The following is a 20,600-nucleotide window of genomic DNA, read 5'->3' as shown; positions in this document are numbered from 1 at the left end:
AGTTTTGTGTCCATGGCCATGTTCCTAGTCCCCTTTGGGGCTTTGGGATTCTCCTTCCAGCCCTGCCCTGTGCAGAGTGAGCTCATGGGTCACCACCTCTGCCCCACTCTCATCGCTTCTCCCTTCTTTCCGCAGTGGGAAGAAGTCAGCGGCTACGACGAAAACCTCAACACCATCCGTACATACCAGGTGTGCAACGTCTTCGAGCCCAACCAGAACAACTGGCTCCTCACCACCTTCATCAACCGGCGCGGGGCTCATCGCATCTACACCGAGATGCGCTTCACGGTGCGGGACTGCAGCAGCCTCCCCAATGTCCCCGGCTCCTGCAAGGAGACTTTCAACCTCTACTACTACGAGACGGACTCTGTCATTGCCACCAAGAAGTCCACCTTCTGGACGGAGGCACCCTACCTCAAAGTGGACACCATTGCTGCTGACGAGAGCTTCTCCCAGGTGGACTTTGGTGGCAGGTTGATGAAGGTGAACACAGAAGTGAGAAGTTTCGGGCCCCTGACCCGCAATGGCTTCTACCTGGCGTTCCAGGACTACGGGGCTTGCATGTCTCTGCTGTCTGTCAGGGTCTTCTTCAAGAAGTGCCCCAGCGTGGTGCAGAACTTCGCCATCTTCCCGGAGACGATGACGGGAGCGGAGAGCACCTCTCTGGTGACCGCCCGCGGCACCTGCATCCCCAACGCCGAGGAGGTGGACGTGCCCATCAAACTGTACTGCAACGGGGACGGCGAGTGGATGGTCCCCATCGGCCGCTGCACCTGCAAGGCTGGCTACGAGCCGGAGAACAACGTGGCCTGCAAAGGTAAGCTTGGCCTTGGCAATGAGGCGCTCTTCTTGTTTTCAAGCTTTGCATATGTGCTGGTTTGACTGAAAATGAGTTAATATTCTTCATGCAGTTAGAAACCTTTCTTTTTCATAGCTAGCACGCTCATTATTTGGATTTAGTTTGAGAACAAGAGAGAACACCCCAGCACAGAGCTGATGTTTTTAATTGCTCTGGTGTGAGAGCTGAGGACACTCTGAGCTCTGCCCACAGGTGTGAGGCATCGAGGAAGGGGGGATGAATGGGGCAGAGCCTGACTGACATCCAGACTGAGCAATAAGAGTATTCCATCCCATTAGTGTCGTGCTTCGTGTGAAAGAAGAGTGAGGACCTTCCAGGCTCTGTCTCGGGCGTTATCGCTCTCGCTGGCTCTCGGGCGTTTTCTCTTGCGTGCTTTTTTTCCTTCGCTCTTTTTGTTGGAGCCAGGGGAATTTTGGTTTGGGACGTTTAGTTCAGCTTTTTGCCATTTTGCAGAGGCCTCTGAGCCTTTCTGCCTTTTTTTTCCTCTTTTCGGGACTGGAGCGTGGCTCCCTGGGACTGGCTGCTGAGTGATGGACAGTGTTCATGGGGAATTGCATTGAGTATCTTTTATTTCTATTTTATATATATATATTTACTAGTAGTGTGTTAGTATTTTGTTATTTTATTAAATTGCATTTATCTCAATCCGATTTTCTCCCTTCCCTTTCGATTCTCTCCCATATTGGGAGGGAGAAGGGGGTGAGTGAGCGGCTATTGTGGTTTTATTACTAGCTCGGGTTAAACCACGACAACTTAACAAAATGTTGGTCCTCAAACAAGCTGTTTTGGGAAGCAGCCCTTTTGAAACTGGCTCTGAACATGCCCTGATGTGGTTTTGCTCCGGGGGGCAGGATTTGGGAGCGGTGGTCAACCTGTGGCTTCTCGGCAAGTGGCCAAAGCGTGGCTGGGACGCCGGTGCTCGCGGGAAGCCTCCTGAGTGATCCGCTGCCTTCAAAGTGCCGGCCGAGCCGCTTTCATCTGCCTCGTTATTTCCCCGGCAAAGCTGCGGGAGCCGGGCGGCTGCTGTCGGGCCCGACAGCAGCGAAGCTGCTCTGCTGCTTGGCATTAATTGGAAATGTTTTTTTGTTGGTTTTTTTTTGGGTTCCCCCAGCCACGCCGCCAGGGTGCTGCTGCCTGCTGGAGTCCTCTGCAGCGCGGGCTTATAAATATGGAAGTGGTGCTTGCTGCTTTTCATCTCCTTTCGCCGTTCTGATGAATATTTCCCAAATACCGTTGGAGGATTTTTTTTTTTTCTGTTAGCTTGACTTGCCCTTTCCTTCTCCTCTCCCAAATTAAGGTGTTGTTTTTGCACGCTGCTTGGAAGGAGAGAAGAGGAGAGAGAGGGGTTTTTGCATGAGAAACTAACCTGATTTTGTTGGCACTTTTCGAATAGAAAATGGGCACCACCAGGTCGAGGAAGGGTCGGGAAGGAGGAGAAGGTCAAAGGAATATGTCAAAATGCTTTAGGGCAGCTTTTGGGGAAGGATGTGACAAGACGAGGTCTGACTTGGACCTCTCTTGGTGCAGGCTTGGCTGTGATGCTCCCTGGGGTGGCCACCATGGTGGCCCGTAATTCCAGATACATGAAAATAGCAAGCCTGGGATTCAAGCTGTGAAGAAACTGATTGGTTCATTTGCTGTAAACTTGGGAGCTTTTGTTAGTTTTCACTGTGAAAATAAACATTCCCACCTTGTCAGGGTGGGGATGGTGATGCCTTCCATGCCAGGGCTCCAAAAACTGGGAAACCACCAGTGTCTGTGCGATTTCACATTGAGCAGAATCACCAGTGGGTTCCTTTGAGTTTCACAGGTGACCCTAAATGTGGTTTTGTTCCCACCAGGGAGTGGTTTGTCCTTGAGATGCTCCATTGGAGGGAGGGCTCTTTGCAAAACTGAGCGTTTCTGGCGAGGTGTTCCTCTGCTGGGAGCTGGGTCTCTTTAGCTTGGAGAAGAGGAGACTGAGGGGTGACCTCATCAATGTTTATAAATATATAAAGGGTGGGTGTCACGAGGATGGAGCCAGGCTCTTCTCGGTGACAACCAACAGTAAGACAAGGGGTAATGGGTTCAAGCTGGAACACAAGAGGTTCCACTTAAATGTGAGAAGAAACTTCTTCTCAGTGAGGGTCACAGAACACTGGAACAGGCTGCCCGGGGGGGTTGTGGATTCTCCTTCTCTGGAGACATTCAAACCCGCCTGGACGCCTTCCTGTGTAACCTCACCTAGGTGTTCCTGCTCTGGCAGGGGGATTGGACTAGATGATCTTTTGAGGTCCCTTCCAATCCCTAACATTCTGTGATTCTGTGATTCTGTGCTGTTGACTAAACAAATGGAAAGCACACATGGTTTTATGGCAGAATGACATTTTCTCATCATGGAAAAAAATAATCATTTTAGCTAAAGACTGGCATTGGGAAATAATGTCATTTTGCCAGAAATGTAGGGAAACGGCGATAATGTAAAACTGCGGCAGCTTTCGGTGGTGTTGACCTTTCTATCTGCCACTGGCTGGGTGGTGGATGTGGCCGAGGTCTTGGGTGCTTCAGGAGGAGCATGTTGCATCTCCCCAGCCCTTGTGGTTTGGGCAGGACAGATGAAGGGGGACAGTAGGACACAGCAGGCACAGGAGCAAACCTGTTGGTGTCAGACCCGTCTCTGTGGCTTGTTTTATTTCCTCTTCTTGTGCAACCTCCAAAACGCTCACGATGCGTTCATACCACCAAAGCTGCGCCCAGCAGACCCCTGTGCTTTGGGGAATTGCTGAGTTTTCTGTCCTGTGGCGACGTCTCCAGCTGTGCTCCCGCTCCTCGTTAGGACTGTTGGAAAATTCACCGCATTGAGTGGAAAATCTGACCTTGGGTTGGACTCTGGCTTCTTGGGAGCTTGTGTGCACCTTTTGGCCGTGAAGCTTCTCCTCGTCTCCCCGTGGACCTCAGAGACCAGGAGGGAAGACCTGAGCCCACTGCAGCCCTTCCCAAAGGTCTGCGGGCAGGAGGTGGCACATTGCGAAGTTTAGAAATAATAATTTGTTGGGTTTCCTCTTTGTCTTTGTGCCGTCGAAGGGCTCGCGTTCACCCGCTGGCTTTGCCTCGCCGGGATGCTGCCGGGAGCCACGTGTTCCTGACGTTGTCTCAAAGCCTTCATCAAACTGAGATGAGCCACTTAACGAGCCTGCGGGAATTGTCACCAAGGAAAGGAAAAAAAAAAAAAAATTAAAAAATCCCTTGGTATTTTAAGGCTGAGAAAATGGGCTTAATTTCTCAGCAGTTGGGAAAAGAAGAAGGTTGGATTGTTGAGCTCCCCCCACCCTTGGGACACCGGCTGTGCCCATCATGGGGCTGTTAGACCGGAGCGGGTCTGTGCTGACAGCCGAGCTCGGGGCCGCTCAGGGACTCATTAATCCCGGCTTTTATCGGCACTTAGGCGCTCGCGGGAGGCGCAGGCAGAGCTCGGTGCTCATCGGAGGCATCTCGAGGCCCGAAGAGATTGCCGCTGTGTCTTACCGTCAGTCATGGCGGGGGGGTTGTTCCCAGCGCGGCGCTGAGATGGAGGGAGGTTTTCTGTATCGATTTGCCGCGTTATGTGTTTGCTGGTTGGGATTTGGCGCCGAGCTCCCGGCTGGCATGAAGCCGCGTTGCTCTCCGTCGTACCCGAAAACCCAGCGGGACGGCCCGCCCCGTCCTCTTCATCACCTCGTGCCCGTCAGAGCTGCGGGTCAATGCGAGATGGAGGCTGGTATTGAATCCAAAAATGAATAATTCATTGGGTTGCGATAGCCTGTGCTCTGTTCGGGTTGATATTAAATCCATTTGTCTTGCTCTGCCTTGCTTTATGGCTTCCTCGCGTGGTCAAGGTGCAATGCATCATCGAGGTGGGAGGAAAAGCAGGAGTGGGGATCGTTGGGAGGCCGAGGAAATCGTTCAAGACTTTGCATGAGCTGGGTGGATTTTGCTGCTTCTCCTTCAGCAAAATTATTAAACTCTTTCTCGGGTGGTGTTTCACTCTGAAACCTAATGATGGCAAGGCAACTCCTCACTAGAAAATGACAGCAGTTGTGGGTCTCTCAGCTTTTATCCCTTTGGACTCTGAGGATGGGGCACAGAGTTTGTGTCTGCTGGAATCATGCTGACATTCTCTCTGACCTTCCCAGTACCAGGTGATAACTCAGTTTCACAGAGAAGCCAGCAAAGGAAAAAGTTGGGGTCTAAATCAGCGTTATGCTCAATTTTTACTTTGTATTTATAAACTCCGGGAGAAGGAGCAAGAGAGCAGTCTGGCTGCTTCCTGGGCTTGTCTTGCTTTCATTTTCCCCTCCCGGCAAATTCCCGCTGTAGCATGGTCAGGATAATGAACCCACCTGTGTGCTTGAAACAGCTGGAAATCTGAGCTAGCAGGGATGGCAAAATTAAAAAAAAACACCTCACAAGATAAGATCAAAGCTGGGCTGCGATGCAGAGGCTGCTCCTTGAGCGTCCCCTGCATCCCAAGCATCCCCTGCGTCCCCTGCATCCCGAGCATCCCTTGCATCCCCAGCGTCCCCTGCGTCCCTTGCATCCCCAGCGTCCCCTGCATCCCTTGCATCCCCAGCGTCCCCTGCATCCCTTGCATCCCCAGCGTCCCCTGCATCCCTTGTACCCCCTGCATCCCGAGCATCCCCTGCATCCCTGTCCCCCGGCCCTGCTTCAGCTACCGACTGATGCACCAGAGCTGGGGGGTTAATTTTGGCCTTGTCCATCCTTTTGGTTTCTTCGTCTCCTTCCTCCGTTTGTCCCTCCCTCCTGCCTTGTGTGTGGAGGGCTGGATTTGGGGAAGGAGGCAGCGGGGAGGACACGTCCCACCAGTGGAAGGTCCAGGAGTGAGCAGCCCCGTGCCAGTTCCCCCATCATCCTCCCCTCCCGCCCAGCAGCCCTGGTGATAATTATCCATTTCCTCCATTTATCCATCACAGGAGGCTGGAAACAATAGCAGAGTGCAGAATTTATAAAGCGAATTTTTTTTTTTTTTAATAGTAATAATTACGAACATTTTGTAATCAGTAGCAGAATAACTTGCTAACTCTTCAAAAAAGGGAGACTTCAAGTTTTCCCACTCAAATTATTGCCTTTGCTGAGAACTAGCTCTCTTTGCTCTCTTTGCCTGTGCCTTTGTACTGCAGGGGCTGCAGAAAGGCCCTTTTTTGGGTTTTTTTTAGGGTGTGTGTTTGTTTGTTTGGGGTTTTTTTGTGGTTTGTTTGTTTTCTCTGTGCTGCTGGTCCATGTACTTCCCACGGCAGGGAAGCAGCTTCTTCTCTGGTGTCTTATTCCAGCTTGCCCGACTCGTGAGTGATCCCTTTTTGAACACTTTCTCCTCTTTAACAAGAGGGGAAAAAACAGAGGTAAAAGGAAAGCGTCCATCTCTCCTTCTGCCTGCTCTTGGATTTGGTTTAGCGGAGCTGAGCCATCCCAGCTCGCTGGGAAGAGCATCCTTCTCCTCTGGTTTTGAAGCAAAAATGTTTTGGTAGTAGGATTTCAAGTAGGATTTCAAGTTTTTCTCCTTAAAGAAACTTGTTTGGTGGCACAGGAGGGGGTGGCCGGCATGTCGGGGCTGCCTCCTCCCCGGGCATCACTGAGCGTTCCCGTGGGGCTTGAGTGCCTGGTACACAGTAACCATCAAAAAAGCTGCTTTTAACCCAAAGTGAGAGCATCCGCACAACCGGGGCACTTCCCACCTCTAGCAACAGCCGAAACGTCCATGGGGTGTTTTATTCCATGTTTAGCCAAGCCACAAACCTCGCTCAAAATAGACCTCTTCCTCCTTTATTTTATTTTATTTTTTTTTTTTTTGCACAATATCAAGTTTCCTGCCCTCTCTCCCACCCGAGCCACTCTCCCCTGAGCTGTGCTGGGAAGTGGCAGCTCTCCTGGCTCTTCCCGAATCCGGGGGTGATGCCGGAGGGACGGGTGATGCTCCTCTTTGTCGCGGGGGCTTTGCCTTCTCCTGGCAGCCATCTCCCCGCTTCTGCCGCTGGGTGGAACAGGCAGCCCAGTTTTACCACGGCCACGCTGTGCGGGAGAAGAGTTTGAATAGCTACGCCTCGGGAAAAAAAAAAAAAAAAAATTGGGAAGAAAACGGGGAAAAAAATGTGTGATTTTTCTTAAATTATGCCTTAATGAAGGCATCCATTAACCCCTGTAATAATATCGCGAGGGAAATGTCCAGGAAAACCTTGTTAATTTTTTTTTTTTTTTAATGAGTGCAATGGGTTTTAATGGAAGTCTTAATTAGATATTATTAGCCAAAATGTTCCTCTGGTGGATTCGGGCCCTTCTCTCTCCCCTGGCGCGGCGATAGGGAAGGACCGTCCGTCTGTCTGTCCTGGCTGTGGCCGGGGGGGGGCCCAGGCGCTGCTCCCCGGCTCTGCCCCCCAAATCCCCAGTGGGTCCAGGGGCTCAGCACCACCATCCAGCCCCCTCCAGAGCAGAAATGAGGGAGAAACCTGGAAAAAACTCCGGGAAAGGGGTGAGCAGGGGCCTCAGAGGGATTACGGAGCAGCCCCTGAGCTGTCACTTAGGGCGTGATTTTTCTGCGTATTGGTTTTATATTGTTCCTCCTCAAATTGTACCATGGGCCGTTTATGTATTTCTCCCTGCTCTATAATGAGCATTTTTGAGTGGTATATTGATTCCAGTATTAAAAGAGGAAGAAAAATGTGCTCTCGGAGGAGCTGCCACGGCCACGAGCATCCCTGCAAAACCCACCCGGGTTTTTAACCTCCCCTTTTGTCCCCAGCCCCGGTTCCCACCCCAGCAGCATCACGTCCAGGGCCGGGATTGTTCTCCAGGACAATGGCAGAGCCGGAGGAAGCGCAGGATCCGGGCGCCCGCATTGTTCCAGCCTTGTTTGCAAACCGCCAGCACCTGGCAAACCCACTGACTCAGCCTGCTGAGTTTTAAAGCCTTTCTATAACTTTTTCCTTTTTTTTTTTCGAAAAGTCATGAGAGAGCTCTTTTGAGAACGGCTCCAGCCGGTGCTGTTTGTTTGCAAGGGATGGGGATCTCAGCCGTGTTTGGGGCTGTGCTGCACCGGGCAATAATAATTAAAAATTGAGGGTTTTTTTACCCTAGCTGGTTAGTAATAATAATAGTAATAATCAGAAAAACAAGTGGTTTTTACCATGGTTGGCTAGTTATAATGGGAAAAAAAAAGGTCTTTTCCTCCTCGCAAGCCATGTAATAACTCACTGGCATCCCTCTGTGCAGGGCAGTGTTTAGGAGCCCTGGGGTTGCATTCGGGCTTTGCGGGTCTCCTGCTTTGGGAAACAGGCCTTGGCTGATGGTGTTTTAATGCGTGGTGTAAATAGCAGCTGTGAAAAAGCCGTGGAGTTGGTGGGACAAGTCGAGGAAGGATGGAAGGGAAAAAGAAAACTCAATCAGCGCAAATTATTGAGGTTTTAATTTTCCCCCCGCGTTCCAAGCCCCCGTGGTGACAAATGGAGTGATGCCCTGGGTATGTTAAAAGTGGTTGTTTGTCGCACCCCGTGTCCTGGATCGCAGAGGATGTGTTGGGAGCAGGAGCGAAGTGATTAAAATCAAAGCATCGCTGGAGGAACCGGGGAGAATCCATCCCAGTTCCGCCGGTGCAGCAGGCGCCTGGCCAAGAACTGCTCCACGCCTCGTCTATCAGAGCATCAAACCAGACTAAGTACTCGGTGGTGGGCGCCTCGAATTAAGATGTGCAAACCCGCACGAGGAGGGAACTGATGTTCCCTCCCAGGGCAGCCTCACCCAGCAAGCAGCAATGGAGAAAATGGAATTAATGGCACGGGGTGGAACCGCATCGCTTACTTTTCACGTTAAGCCCTACTTGTGTGATCTTTATCGTATGCAAATGGTTTTTTAGGATGAGAGAACTGTGAGCTGGTCACCTCGATGCTCGATGTGGCCGTCGCTGACCGTGATGCTCTGGTCCGTGCGGGCAAAGCTTTGCCCTCTTCTTGCTTTTTGGGGTCAGGGTGCCAAAGCGCAGGGCAAAGGGCTCCCACCTCAGCTCTGTTTTCTGGGCTTTGCTGTATAAACCTCATCTGTAAAAGCAGAGGTGTCCTGGGGAACCGATATACAAGGGAATTAGGAGTTGAATTTCTACCCTAGCTTGACTCTGCTGGATCTGCAGCCTGGACGGTAAAGGGCCTGTGAGGTGGGACTTGGTATTGACATATTTTGATCTGATTTTTAAAATTTTTTACTGTATTATGTTACATATTTGCATCCAGGTGTGATAACACCAAGATGCTTAAAACCAATTGCTCAGTAAACCTGCTCTGGCTGCAGCTTTGGGAGGGGTTGATGCACATTGACACGTGTCCCCTTAGTGGCCCGTCACCCTCCTCGGGAACAGGGATTATTTTGGTGCTTGTGGGTTTTGCTCTGCTGCAAGAGGGGGAAATCTTTTCGAAAGCTTGAAACGGTTCTGGGCATGGCGAGAAGGTTCCCTGGGTGCTGCTGGGGATGGTCATCGTCTGGCTAAACCCAAATGTCCCTATTCTGCCATGGGCATCAGTTTGAACATGTTGGGTGAGCAGGGCTGGGATGGGGGCATCAGGGTGAGACCCGGAGCTATCGCACACCTCCCGTCTCCGCATCCGATCTGCTCACGAGCTCTTAATCACATATTGTTATTATTATTTAAGACGCTTTATTCTTAGAGAGCACAAGGTGCAAATTATAGTTCCCAGCTAAGAAAAGCTTCCAGAGCTGCCTGCGTACAGTAAATCCCCGCAATCTCGGGTGGCTTTGACTTATGCGTAGCAGATGTTGAGGATGGAGGAGACTGTTACTATTTCTTTTTCCCCGCTTGTTGCTGCCCTCGGTGGGTGTTTTGGTGGGGAGAGGCTGGCAGTTCTCACAGGTGGGGTTTTTGGGGGCTGTCCCCGCCACAGCCCCTGCCTTGAGCATCAATCCTGTCCCCAGCAGTGGCACTAACGCAGCAGCAGCTTGGTCATGCTATTTGCAGAAAGTTTTTTCCCAAAATCTGGTGGTTTTTGAGCAGGTTGCTTGCCATGGCACAGGGTTGAGCTGGTGCAGGACTCGTAGAATCATGGAATGGTTTGGGTTGGAAAATTTCAAGAATAGAGTGGAGCGGGAGAGCGTGGACGTGAAAAAATAAGTAAGTGGAAGGGAGATGGGTAAAACTTTCAGAAATTGCTTTTTTAGATGTTTTCTGGCTCCAGGAGGTTAGGGCTGATAAGAGCCGCTTGGCAGGAGCAGGGCAAGTCAATGGCAGTGGGTGGGAAAGGAGGTGTTATTAAAAGAGAGAAATTGTACAAAATATATGGATGTGATGCTCATGTATAGGAATAATAGTAAATTGCACCTGGCTGCCGAAAATACGTCTTGCTGCTGAAAATGCCACCCCAGGGTGGAAAGGGAGCTTTGCTCAGGCCTCGTGGGATGATGGTGGCAGATCCCTGGGACGTGTGACAGCGGGAGCAGCTGGTGCCACCGGTCCCTGGGCAGCGCCGTGTGTCCCCTCTCCTCGGCTGGGTAACGAGGTGCCTTTCCTCTGAGGAATAGTAATTATGGCTCGTTCTGTTATAAATACTCATAGGGGAGCTCTCTTAATTACTTTTCTAATTAATTCCATGTGTGGGGCTCTTGGGGTCGGTGAGGGATGTGGAAGAGTGGTTGCACCTTGGTTGGGACGTCTTCCCGTTGCCAAATCTGCCTTCCCCTTGCTCAATCCATCCTCTCTTGCTGAATCCATCCTCCCACACCAAATCCATCCTCCCTTGCCGAATCCATCCTCCCACGCCGAATCCATTCCTTGGCACGGTCCTCAAGCAATCAGCCAAACCGCAGATGGAAAGGGTCCCGCTCCATGATGGGACATCCCACCACTCCAGTGCCACCCAAGGCACGGTGTTCTCCAGTGCCGTCGCACGGACACGAGGAGACCGTATGTCCGTGTGTCCCTGCCCCACGGCTACAACTCCCCCCACCCCATCCCGGGGTGACTCAACCTTTTGCGGCATCGGCACTAATGAGAACCACTTCAGACGTAATTAATAAGCACTTGATGTTCTCTAGATTGAGGGGACACTGCGTGGCGTGAGCTGCCAAAGGAGGAAAAAGTGCTTAATTACTTCCTATTAGGAAGGGGAGATGTTTGCTTCCCAGGCAGGAGGGGTTTGTGCTTCAGGGAGCCCGTGGATGCCGCCCCAATTTCCCAATCAGAAGAGGGGTTGGAGTTACAGAGCAACATTGGTGGTTCCTGAAATATCCCCGGAAGGGCTCAGCGTAGTTTCCAAGGGGTTTCTAACTGCTGTACCTGGGGGAAGAGCTGCTCCTTGAGATAGACCCACCACGAGTTTTGTGGCAGCTCGCTTTCCTGCTTGGTCGGTGGCTCGATAGCTCATGCGGGCGTTGAGAGGTGAACACGCCGTGCTGGGTTAAGTGGTACATGAAAGTATCGGCTCTTGCGTGTGGCCTCCAGCCCGTGTCCATTGACTCCTGGAGTCTCACGTTGCTGCAGTTCACAGGGGGAATAATCTCATCTGGTGACTCCTCTATTGAGCCCACTGCTTGGGGTGGGTGTAGAGCATCTTCTGGGGCTTGTGTTTTTGGGACGTGCTTGAATTTTGATCCCCCCGGTTGTTTGCTCCAAACTCATCAGGAGGTTCATTGCAGGTGACATTGTCCTGGTGGTCCCCTCTCTGGGTCCTGCTTGGCCCCGTTGACCAGAACTGGTGTGATCTGACACACATCAGCATCGCCAAGGTGGCCCGTGAGCATCGCTTGCCTTGGTGGCACCGGCCACCCTAAGCTCAGCTTTAGTTGTATCGCCCTCAGTAAAACCAAACCTGCCCCGGGTTGCAAGGGTTTCCTGAAATCCAGATTATGGTTGTGCTTGTGGTTAAGACAGCGCACCCAGCTGTGATAAACCAGCCTGGTCTTTAGAAATGGGTGGAGCGGTGGGGCTGGTGGTGCCAGAGGTGGGACAGGAGCAGCATCCGGAACCCTTGGGCAGAGCTCGGCTTTCCTGCATCACTTCTGTCCCGCTCACCCGTTCTAACCTTAAATTGCGTTTCATCACTGGCGTAGGATGGATTTCTTGGCTTGCCCCCCAGCTCTGAGCTCTGGTTTTAATGTACAGCAGAGATGTAAATGTCTGTCTAGCGCCAATCAGGGCGGGGAAGCCCGGGATAGGGGGTTGGACGTTGCTGTCTGTTTAGCGGTAAATCAATCTCCCCTTTCTTATATCGCATCCCCGGGGAGAGCTATGTCGTGGCATTTAATTTGTGGTTACTATTCAGATAGCTCCTGGCCCCACTGCCCCTCAGGGTTTGGAGCAGCGGTGACAAACCCGGTGGTGACAAAACCAGCCCCATCCTGCTTGCAGGGCTGGCAGCCCCGGCAGAGGGAAGAGGCTGCGGCCGCTAAACATGCTTTTAAAGAAGAGTATAAGGAGGCTAAATAGCCACAATTCATCGCCGAGAACGCCATCCCCCTTCAGTGGTTGAATCAGAATAAGCAGCTCGGGCAGCGTTAGGATGATGAGGAGCATCTGGTGCCAATCACCGCCGTGGGCACACGGCGCTGGTCGCTCTGCCGTAAACCTCCCTGTGTATGTGGATGAATTGTCTGGCGTTTGATCAAACTATTTGGTGTTTGGTCACTGAAAGTGGGTGCTCGGAGAGGCAGTGCCGGCCTCATCCTTCCCTGCAACGCCTCCATCCGTCGTGATGCTCCAATTCCTAGTGGGAAGAGCTGAAACGCTGGGGAGAAATGGAGATGGGCTGGGGGTGTCCATGAGCTGCACCACGTGCCCGCCAGCCGTGTTTCACCCCGATTTCTTGTGCAAAAGTGCTGGAGCAGAAGGTCGTTGTTATTTATGTATTTGTATTTTATATATATTTATGTAATGGGCATCACTATTTTGCTGGCTGGTTTATGGAAAGGAGTGGAAGATGCTGACAGACAGTGAGCTGTGGTGAGAGACTGGGCAACTTTGGCCCGGTACAAAGTGGAAACTAAAGGAAAGCAGAACCTAAATGGGTGAAAAGTGATTTGCAAAAGTGACCTTGAAAATTGGTTATTTTGTGTTGTTTTGTTTCCCCCCCCCCCCGTTGACTATTTTGGAGCGAGCTGGCAGCCCCGCGGCACCGTCTGCCCAGGGCCTGTGCGCGCTCTCCTGTCTCATCCAACAAGCAGATCTGGGACAGATTTCCTCCTTAGACCTCCAAAATCCCCCCAACTGTGAAAAACAGAGACAGCCGAGCCCAGAGTGGTGGTTAAATGGGCAAGCCTGGAAAGGTGGGTGGCACAGCAGGGCACCTGGGCGCCGAACCCGGCTTCTGCCGTGCCTTAGTCTGGGCTTAAACTCGCTCTTTAGGGTCAGATACCAGCTAAACAGTTGGTATCGAAGCTCTTTTGCAGCCAGAGACCCTTAATTTTCCCAAGCCCACCTTCCTGGAGGAGAAATGCTACTTCTTAACCCAAGTGCCTTTCAAATCCTGCCCCATACCTTCCCGCTTCGATTTGGTTCTCATCCGTGAGAAAACAAAAACAAACCCAAAAAACCCTGAGAAGGGAAAAACCACATTGAATTTGACTTTCCCTCCATGAATAAACCATGGCGAGCCGAGCGTGGCAGCCGCTGACTTTAATTTACATGTGTCCCAAGGCGGATCTAAACCTATTCCTCCCGAGGTGAAGGGCTGGTTTAATTAACCGGCTGCGTGACGAGGAGCCGGGGCCTCTTCCCTCCGCGCATCGGGGAGAGACGCGGCCCATCGCCCGCAGGATGCGAACCCAGGCTCTGGGAAGCTCGTGTTTGTCTCATGAATTTCTGCCTTGACAGAACCCGGAACAGGGAAACGCGACGAGGTGGGCGCTGGTTGTAATTAGGTAGGGTGAGCGCTCGGCTCTGGGCGATCCGAAATGGCAGGAATTCGTGCGTTTGGTGAAGTTTGCACCAAAATGATGTTCGGTGGCTGATGGGGCGTTTCTGGGTGCCCTCCCTCCCCTCCTCTCCAGAGCATGGCTTTACATGCTTGATGTAAAAGGGAATCAGATCATTAAAAAGTCAAAATAGAGGAAACAAACCCCACAAAACAACCCCCCAAGAGAGATGCAGGAGGGATGACGGGAGAGCATCAAGTAGGGATGCAATTAAATCACTGGCAACAAGCGCCCGCTCCCTGCTTGGATGTTTGCAGGGCGGATGATGAGGGCACCCTTGTCATCCTTTGAAGATGGGGACATTGCAGACCCCGCCGGTGACATGAGGGTAACAGTTTGCCCGATTCTGCTGGTTTTTTTCCCCTTAAACTGCAGCCTGCATCCCTGGTGTCATCAGCACATCAAAGCGGTGGAAACCCAAAAGCATCGGTTGTGTCACAGCCCGTGGTGACATTGGGGCTCTGCAGCCTGGTGTGTGTGTCCCTTGGGGACACGGTGCCACCAGTCCCCTCAGTGCTGCCTGGGCGGTCTTGCCGTTAAAATACCCATAATTTGGAAGGCTGAAAAACTGATACGGTTTTTTTTTTGTGTGCTTAAAGATAATTATATTTTGTGTCAAAGGCGTCTGCAAAATGTACAGGGGGTTTCTAGCAAGTGTCTCCTCTCTATTTTTAGGTTTCATCCAAAATTGTGAGCCTCACGCAGAAAGTATTTGGTTTAGGAGACAAGTTGTGGGGTTTTTTTTCCTAATGAAAAATTGTTTGCAGAAAGTGGGGAAATGGCTCCGGATCCTTTTCCAGCGGGTTGTAAGTACAACAAGCTGTGGTTCCTCCTTCTTTTGTGGCCCATGATGTCCTCAAACCCAACAGGGCATCTTCCCTGCTGCCCATCTCCCAGGGGTGCTGGTAGGTGCCAGCCACACGTCTTTTTGGAGCAAGGCTGGATTTTCTAGGCTTTTCTAGAGCCTTTGAAAGTGACGTTCCTCTCCATGCCACCATCTTCCTTAAGGGCATCATCTTGTGTAGCACCATTACTTCTAACCCATCTTTTCATCACCTGCCGTGCTGGTGTGACCATGGGCACATGCTTAAAGACACAGGTTTTGCTCTCCAAAGGTGTTGGACCCAAACGGGCACCCAAAACGAGCATGAGTTTGGGAAAACCTGGCAAATGCGGTTAACTGTGCCCCAGCGGGGACATCGGGGCCATGGGAATGATGAGGTGGTGCAGACTTGGCTTTCTGCGGGTGAAGGGAGCTGGGGTGGGGAATCGCAAGCTGAAGTCTGTAATTCTTTGCAGAAGCTCCTATTTTAAAACTCAGTAAGGAAAAAATGCCACTCTGTGTCCCCAGGGAGCTTTACAGCAAGTTAATACAGAAGAGATGTCTCCTTCCTTTCTTTCTTTCTTTCTTTCTTCTTTTTTTTTTTTTTCTTTTGACTGAAGCTTCCCTGAGAGAGTAATTAAAAAGTGCAAGTTCCAGGCGTTATCCGAGAGGATTTATTCTGAAAAATGAAACGCTTGGATGCTCCCGCGCTTGCTCTCTTTGTGCTGAGGCTCAGGTCTGTTGGTGGCGGTTTGCCTGGGGCTGGATGAGCAGACAGGTCCCGCGTACCTCCGGCTCTTTTTGCAACCCTGGCACCTGAAATACAAGGGTGTGGGGTACACGCTGTTAAGACAGCAGAGTTTTCAGCAGCAAAAAACCTCACTGTTTGTTCAATAATTCATCCCGCCCTGTGCAAGCTGCAGGGTGAGGAGTGACGTGGTGATGGGGATGCAGGTCTGCGGCACCTTTGCCAGGTGGGACGTGGCCACATCCCAACCCCAAAGCTTTTGGGGAGTTATCCAGCCCTGCGGGGTGCTGCAAATTTGCTGCCATCCCCACCATCACCCTTTAGGCATGAGAAAGACTTGCATCTATTTTTTTTTTTTTCCCCAAAAACCCCCTCCAGCAATGACATCTCGCCGCAAGAAGCCTGGGTTTAAGCAGCCCCACAGCGATGCTCTGTCTCATCTCCAAACGCCTGCATCAGCCTGTGAAAGGGGTCCTGCCACCAAACCCCTGGCCCTGGGGTGTGGGACATCCCTGTGGTGCAGGCAGGAGGACCCGTGTGCAGGCAGCGGTGGGTTTTTTGGGGCATTTAGGTGCTGAGCAGAGAGCTCTGAATCCACCGAGCATCATGGCCAGGTTTCCTGCTTCATCATTTACAAACTCGCCCTTAGTGCTTAAACAGGAGAAAATGGATAGTTAAGCATGTCATTAATCTTACCCAGCCCACGCAATCAACAATCAATTAATTCTCCTCCGGGCGGAAGGGATGCGGGTTGCACCCTGGCAGAAGGAGCCCGTTCCTGCAGGGAATACCGAGGCAGAGCCTCGTCCTGCGTTCGGTCCCAGGCGTTATTGCGGCTCCAGATGTTGCCAGCTCCAGGAAACTTTTTTGCAGCGGCCCTTAAATCACGGCAGACGCTGCACTTGCTGTTAGTGGGGTGATTTATTGCTCCCTCCCAGGCTCGAGCCCTCTATCCAAGCCTTTACGCCCAGACTGGGTTATGGATCCCACGGTGCACGAGTGTCCATAAAACCCGCAGGGGCTTGGGGGGGTTTGGCATTGGTTTTGGCTTTAGGTTCATGGTTCAGCTCCCCCAGAAAGAGGGGGACTCAGGCAGCGGTGAGAGCGGAGGCAGGAGAGGACATCAACCTGCCCTGAAACTGCGGGGGACTTGAGGCAAGCATGGGGTAATTACAGTAGAGAAAAGCTAATTGGTAATAATAGCAATTAAGAGGCACGTGCCTGCAGATTACAGGAATTTACGGATAAGCGAAGTGATGAAAGGAACCTGAGGGCACTGGGTTGCAGAGTGTACTTTGCTCCGGTGTTTCGATGAAGCATCACTTGGATTAATTGTAATTTAAAATTAACAAACCGCTTTAACCTACCCACCGTGGGAGGACCGCTGAGTCCCCTGCATCCTACCGCAGCCAGGTGGGCTGCAAGGTGTGTCTGTAGCGCTGTCACCCCCTTGTCCTCCCCTGTGTCCCATCCTGGTACTGCTGCCCTCTCTGTCCTATTCCTCCAAAGAACCCAGCACGTTTCTGAGCATGTTCTCCAACTCCAGAGCCCACAAGTTGCAGGTGTCGTGGATGCTAACGCTTGCTGGTGGGACCACAATGCCACTGGGACAGTGTGGGGAGGTGCTGGTGGGAAGGGAGAGGTGAAGCAATGGAGATCCACCTCCAAGCCTTGGTGTCCACACGTGGTTATGTCTCCTGCCTCGTGGGTCTGGTGGAACTTGGTGTCTCCAGGGTGCAGGGCTTGCAGTGTCCATGGCTCAGGGAAGGGTCTGTGGTGGCATCTCCAAGTTGTCACCGCCAAGCCCTCATGTCCCCACCCCATGTCCTGCAATGCACGGTAGTCCCATATGTCTGCACAACGCAGTGGGTGATGGCCCGTAAGATGCTTCCATAAGGACAGAGATGTCCTCCCGTGGTGGGGAGGACGGAGGGCAGCATGAGATGGTGGCTGGTCCCTCTGGGATGCCATGTCCCCACCTGGCTCTTAGCACGGTTGGAAAGAGACGGTTCATCACCGCCGGTTTTGTGCCTAAGCGTGAGGGGGAGGGAGATCTCCTGCATAATAAAATTGTAAAATATTGTTTTGATTTATCCCTTTTTATCATCTTTTAATATCTGGAAAGGCTGTGCGAGCAAGAGGCCTTCATGAGTTTTGAATGACAGGTTAAAGGGCTCCAATAAAGATTAGATGGTCCACTATCTCCCAAGGAAATTGCATCAAAGTGGTTCCTCCTGCTTGCTCCTATTAATTTCCTCTTTGTGGCTGCTCGAAGATGCCTCATATCCTGATGCAGCAGACAGGGGCTAAGAGGCACTTTCCATTATCTCGATCATCGCCGTGTTTATGAGACACTTAGGGTGTTTCTCTGGCGAGCCGTGCCTTGGAGGTGACAGCGGAGCCGGGAGCCACACGGAGATGGGACCGTGGTGCGTGTGGGGAAGGAGCCGTCACCCCCGGCCGGGTGGTGGAGCTGGATGGAGGGACATCTGGTCCCTCTGTGCCAAAGTACAGCTGCTGCCTTCTGGAGCCTTGGGTTTCCTTGGGGTTTTGTTAGACATCAAGGATGGATCAACATCCCTTTGTTGGCGAGGACCGGTGGGGCAGGGACCCATCGTTGTCACTCCATCTTTCCCCTCTAACCACGGAGCAGACAGCTGATGAATGACACCTCCCCCCGGCACTGATTAAAGCTGTAACTGGAGCATCTTCTCCTTTATGAATGAGTTCCCATCCAGGAAGGTGATTAACCTCAGCCCCAGGCTGCGTGGGATTAACGAGATGGACCCGTCAGGCGCTGTCATGGGCGTTGTGTCAAATTTTACATTAAATATTTAAAGTTTGCATGGAAAAAGACCTGAGCTGTGATGTTGGGTGTTGGAAAGGGACATTTTGGCTCAGCAGGAGGGTAGCGCCGTCCTGCCCCTGCATGTCCGTGTCCCTGTGGGTGCTGGCGGGGAAGGGCGCCCCGCAGCCCCCGCCGTCCCCTGCCTGGGTACCAGCGGTGGGGAATGAAGCAGCCACAGCCCCCATGCTCTGCCTGGCTAATTACTGTCCTTGCTGGCCCTTTTCTGGTGCCTCCAGAAATAATTCATGGCCAGCGTGGAAAATTTGGGCCATCCTGGCTTTGTAGGGAGGTGCCACCCCATTTGACTTGGGTACAGGGGTGAAGTTTTTCTGAGTTTTTCCTCCTCTTTTTTCCTCTCTCTCTCTTTTTTTCCTCTCTCTCTCTTTTTTTCCCCTCTCTCTCTTTTTTCCCCTCTCTCTCTTTTTTCCCCTCTCTCTCTTTTTTCCCCTCTCTCTCTTTTTTCCCCTCTCTCTCTTTTTTCCCCTCTTTTCTCTCCCCCTCTTTTTCTCTCCTCCTCTTTTTCTCTCTCTCCTTTTTCCTCTCTCCTCCTCTCTCTCTTTTTTTCTCTCTCTTTTTTCTCTTTTTTCTTTTGCTTTCCCATTTTCTTTTTTGTTTTCTTTCCTATTTTCTTTTTTCTTCCCCCACCTTGTCCCCCCACCTTGTCCCCCCACCTTGTCCCCCCACCTTGTCCCCCCACCTTGTCCCCCCACCTTGTCCCCTCCCTTGTCCCCCCCCTTTTTCCCCACTTTCCCCCCGTTTCCCCCCCCTTTTCCCCCTTCCAAGGAGACAGCACCCACCCCTCTTCTCTCTCCCACAGCCTGCCCGGCGGGGACGTTCAAGGCCAGCCAGGGCGCGGGGGTCTGCACGCTGTGCCCCCCCAACAGCCGCTCCACCGCCGAGGCCTCTCCGCTCTGCACCTGCCGCAACGGCTACTACCGCGCGGATTTCGACCCGCCGGCGGCCGCCTGCACCAGTGAGTAACAACTCGGGGTTGGTGGGGGTCATCGCAGGGTCCCGCTCTTCTCCGCTGCGGGGGAATAACGTCTCAGTCGCTTGGTTTTCCCGGGACGCCAAATGCCAAGCGATGGGACAGCCCCACAACCCTCCATTGAATTTATACTTCACCCCCACCGCAGTGGTGATGGTGGGGACATAGTCCCTGGGGATAAATTAGGATTTAAAGTTATCCGCTGGGGCTGTCTTGTTCGTAGTCTTGCAGATGGAGTAATTTTTTTATAGGGCGCGTTAAGCATTGATATTCAGCGCGGCGGCGTGCGCGATGCATGGCTGCGCAGCTGGCTGCCGAGCTGCCTGCGATGGCACAGCGGCCTCGAGCCTGGCTTTTGGGGAGAAAAAAGCCCAGGAGAGAATAAAGACCTGCTGTGCTTTTCACCTCACTGGGGACATGAGTCTCAGCTTCAGCATCGCCCCCGCAAATATGCTGCAGCCCCTTGAATCAGCCCATCAGAAGCTTTAGCACAAGGGTGCTCTGCACCCTCGCTGCTGGGGAGTGCCCAAAATGCACGTCGAAAACTGGGAAAGGATTTGCATATTTTACTGGATCCCTTGAGCTGTCAGAGCAGAGGTAGTCAGCAGGTAGCACAACTACAGATAAATCTATATATCTTTATTATGTCTCGTTACATAGCGGATTTACAGTATTGCTGCGCTACAGGAATACAGCATGAAAATGTTCATTTGCTGATTTTTATTTCTTCTCGTCGTCGTTTAATTTTACAGCCCTCTAATTTGAGGTGCCAGCTGTTCGCCCACAAAGTTTCTCCATGTCAGGGGAGTTAAATCACAGCGCGGGGCTGTGGGGGCTGCCCTCGACCTGAGCCCTTCCCCAGGGTGATGCCTGCAGGTCTGGCCCCCAACCCCAGCCCGGGGAGGGAAGGGGCTGCAATTAATTGGGAAGACAGCGATTTGCCTCTAGGCCAGGGAAGAAAGGTGGTTTTCTCCCTTTTTCTTGAAAAAAAATCTTGAAAAGATGTTGTCTGCTTAAGGTACAAAGACAGGGATTGGATTAAGGTTCCTTGAGATGGGTGGCAGCTTTTTCGGGGAGTAACTTACTATTTATTGATCTTCATCTGCAGCCTTTGCGAGTCTTCCGGGCTGAGTCTCCCTGGGGAACTGGTGTCCTGCCCCCAGCGTGTCCCCCGCCCCACTCCCATAGACCCTCTTTGACATCTCCACTATGTGCTGCTGCGATTTTGGGGAGCCCTGCAATGGGATGTCAGCCCCGCAATGGGATGTCTGTAGAGCCTCAAGCCCGTGAAAGTGAGGACCACACACTGGTGGCTGGAGAATTAAAGGGAATGGAATTTTTACTTTTTTATTTTTTTTTAAGACATTTTTTTCTAGGCATTTGAACAAAACGCTTTTA

The 20,600-nt window shown here is 51.9% G+C and overlaps 1 protein-coding gene across 1 annotated transcript in view; it reads left to right on the top strand.

Moving 5' to 3' along the window:
• The window catches only part of EPHB1 (EPH receptor B1), a 72,198-nt gene that overhangs the window by 27,214 nt on the left and 24,384 nt on the right, over positions 1-20,600 (top strand). Inside the window, exons 3-4 of the mRNA XM_065640321.1 lie at positions 136-817; positions 19,032-19,187. Of these exons, the coding sequence (XP_065496393.1) occupies positions 136-817; positions 19,032-19,187 (838 nt within the window). The remainder of the gene's footprint in view (positions 1-135; positions 818-19,031; positions 19,188-20,600) is intronic.

The sequence above is a fragment of the Caloenas nicobarica genome, chromosome 8 (assembly GCF_036013445.1).
Source record: "Caloenas nicobarica isolate bCalNic1 chromosome 8, bCalNic1.hap1, whole genome shotgun sequence".
NCBI lineage: Eukaryota > Metazoa > Chordata > Aves > Columbiformes > Columbidae > Caloenas > Caloenas nicobarica.
This window is presented reverse-complemented; position numbering and strand designations above follow the sequence as displayed.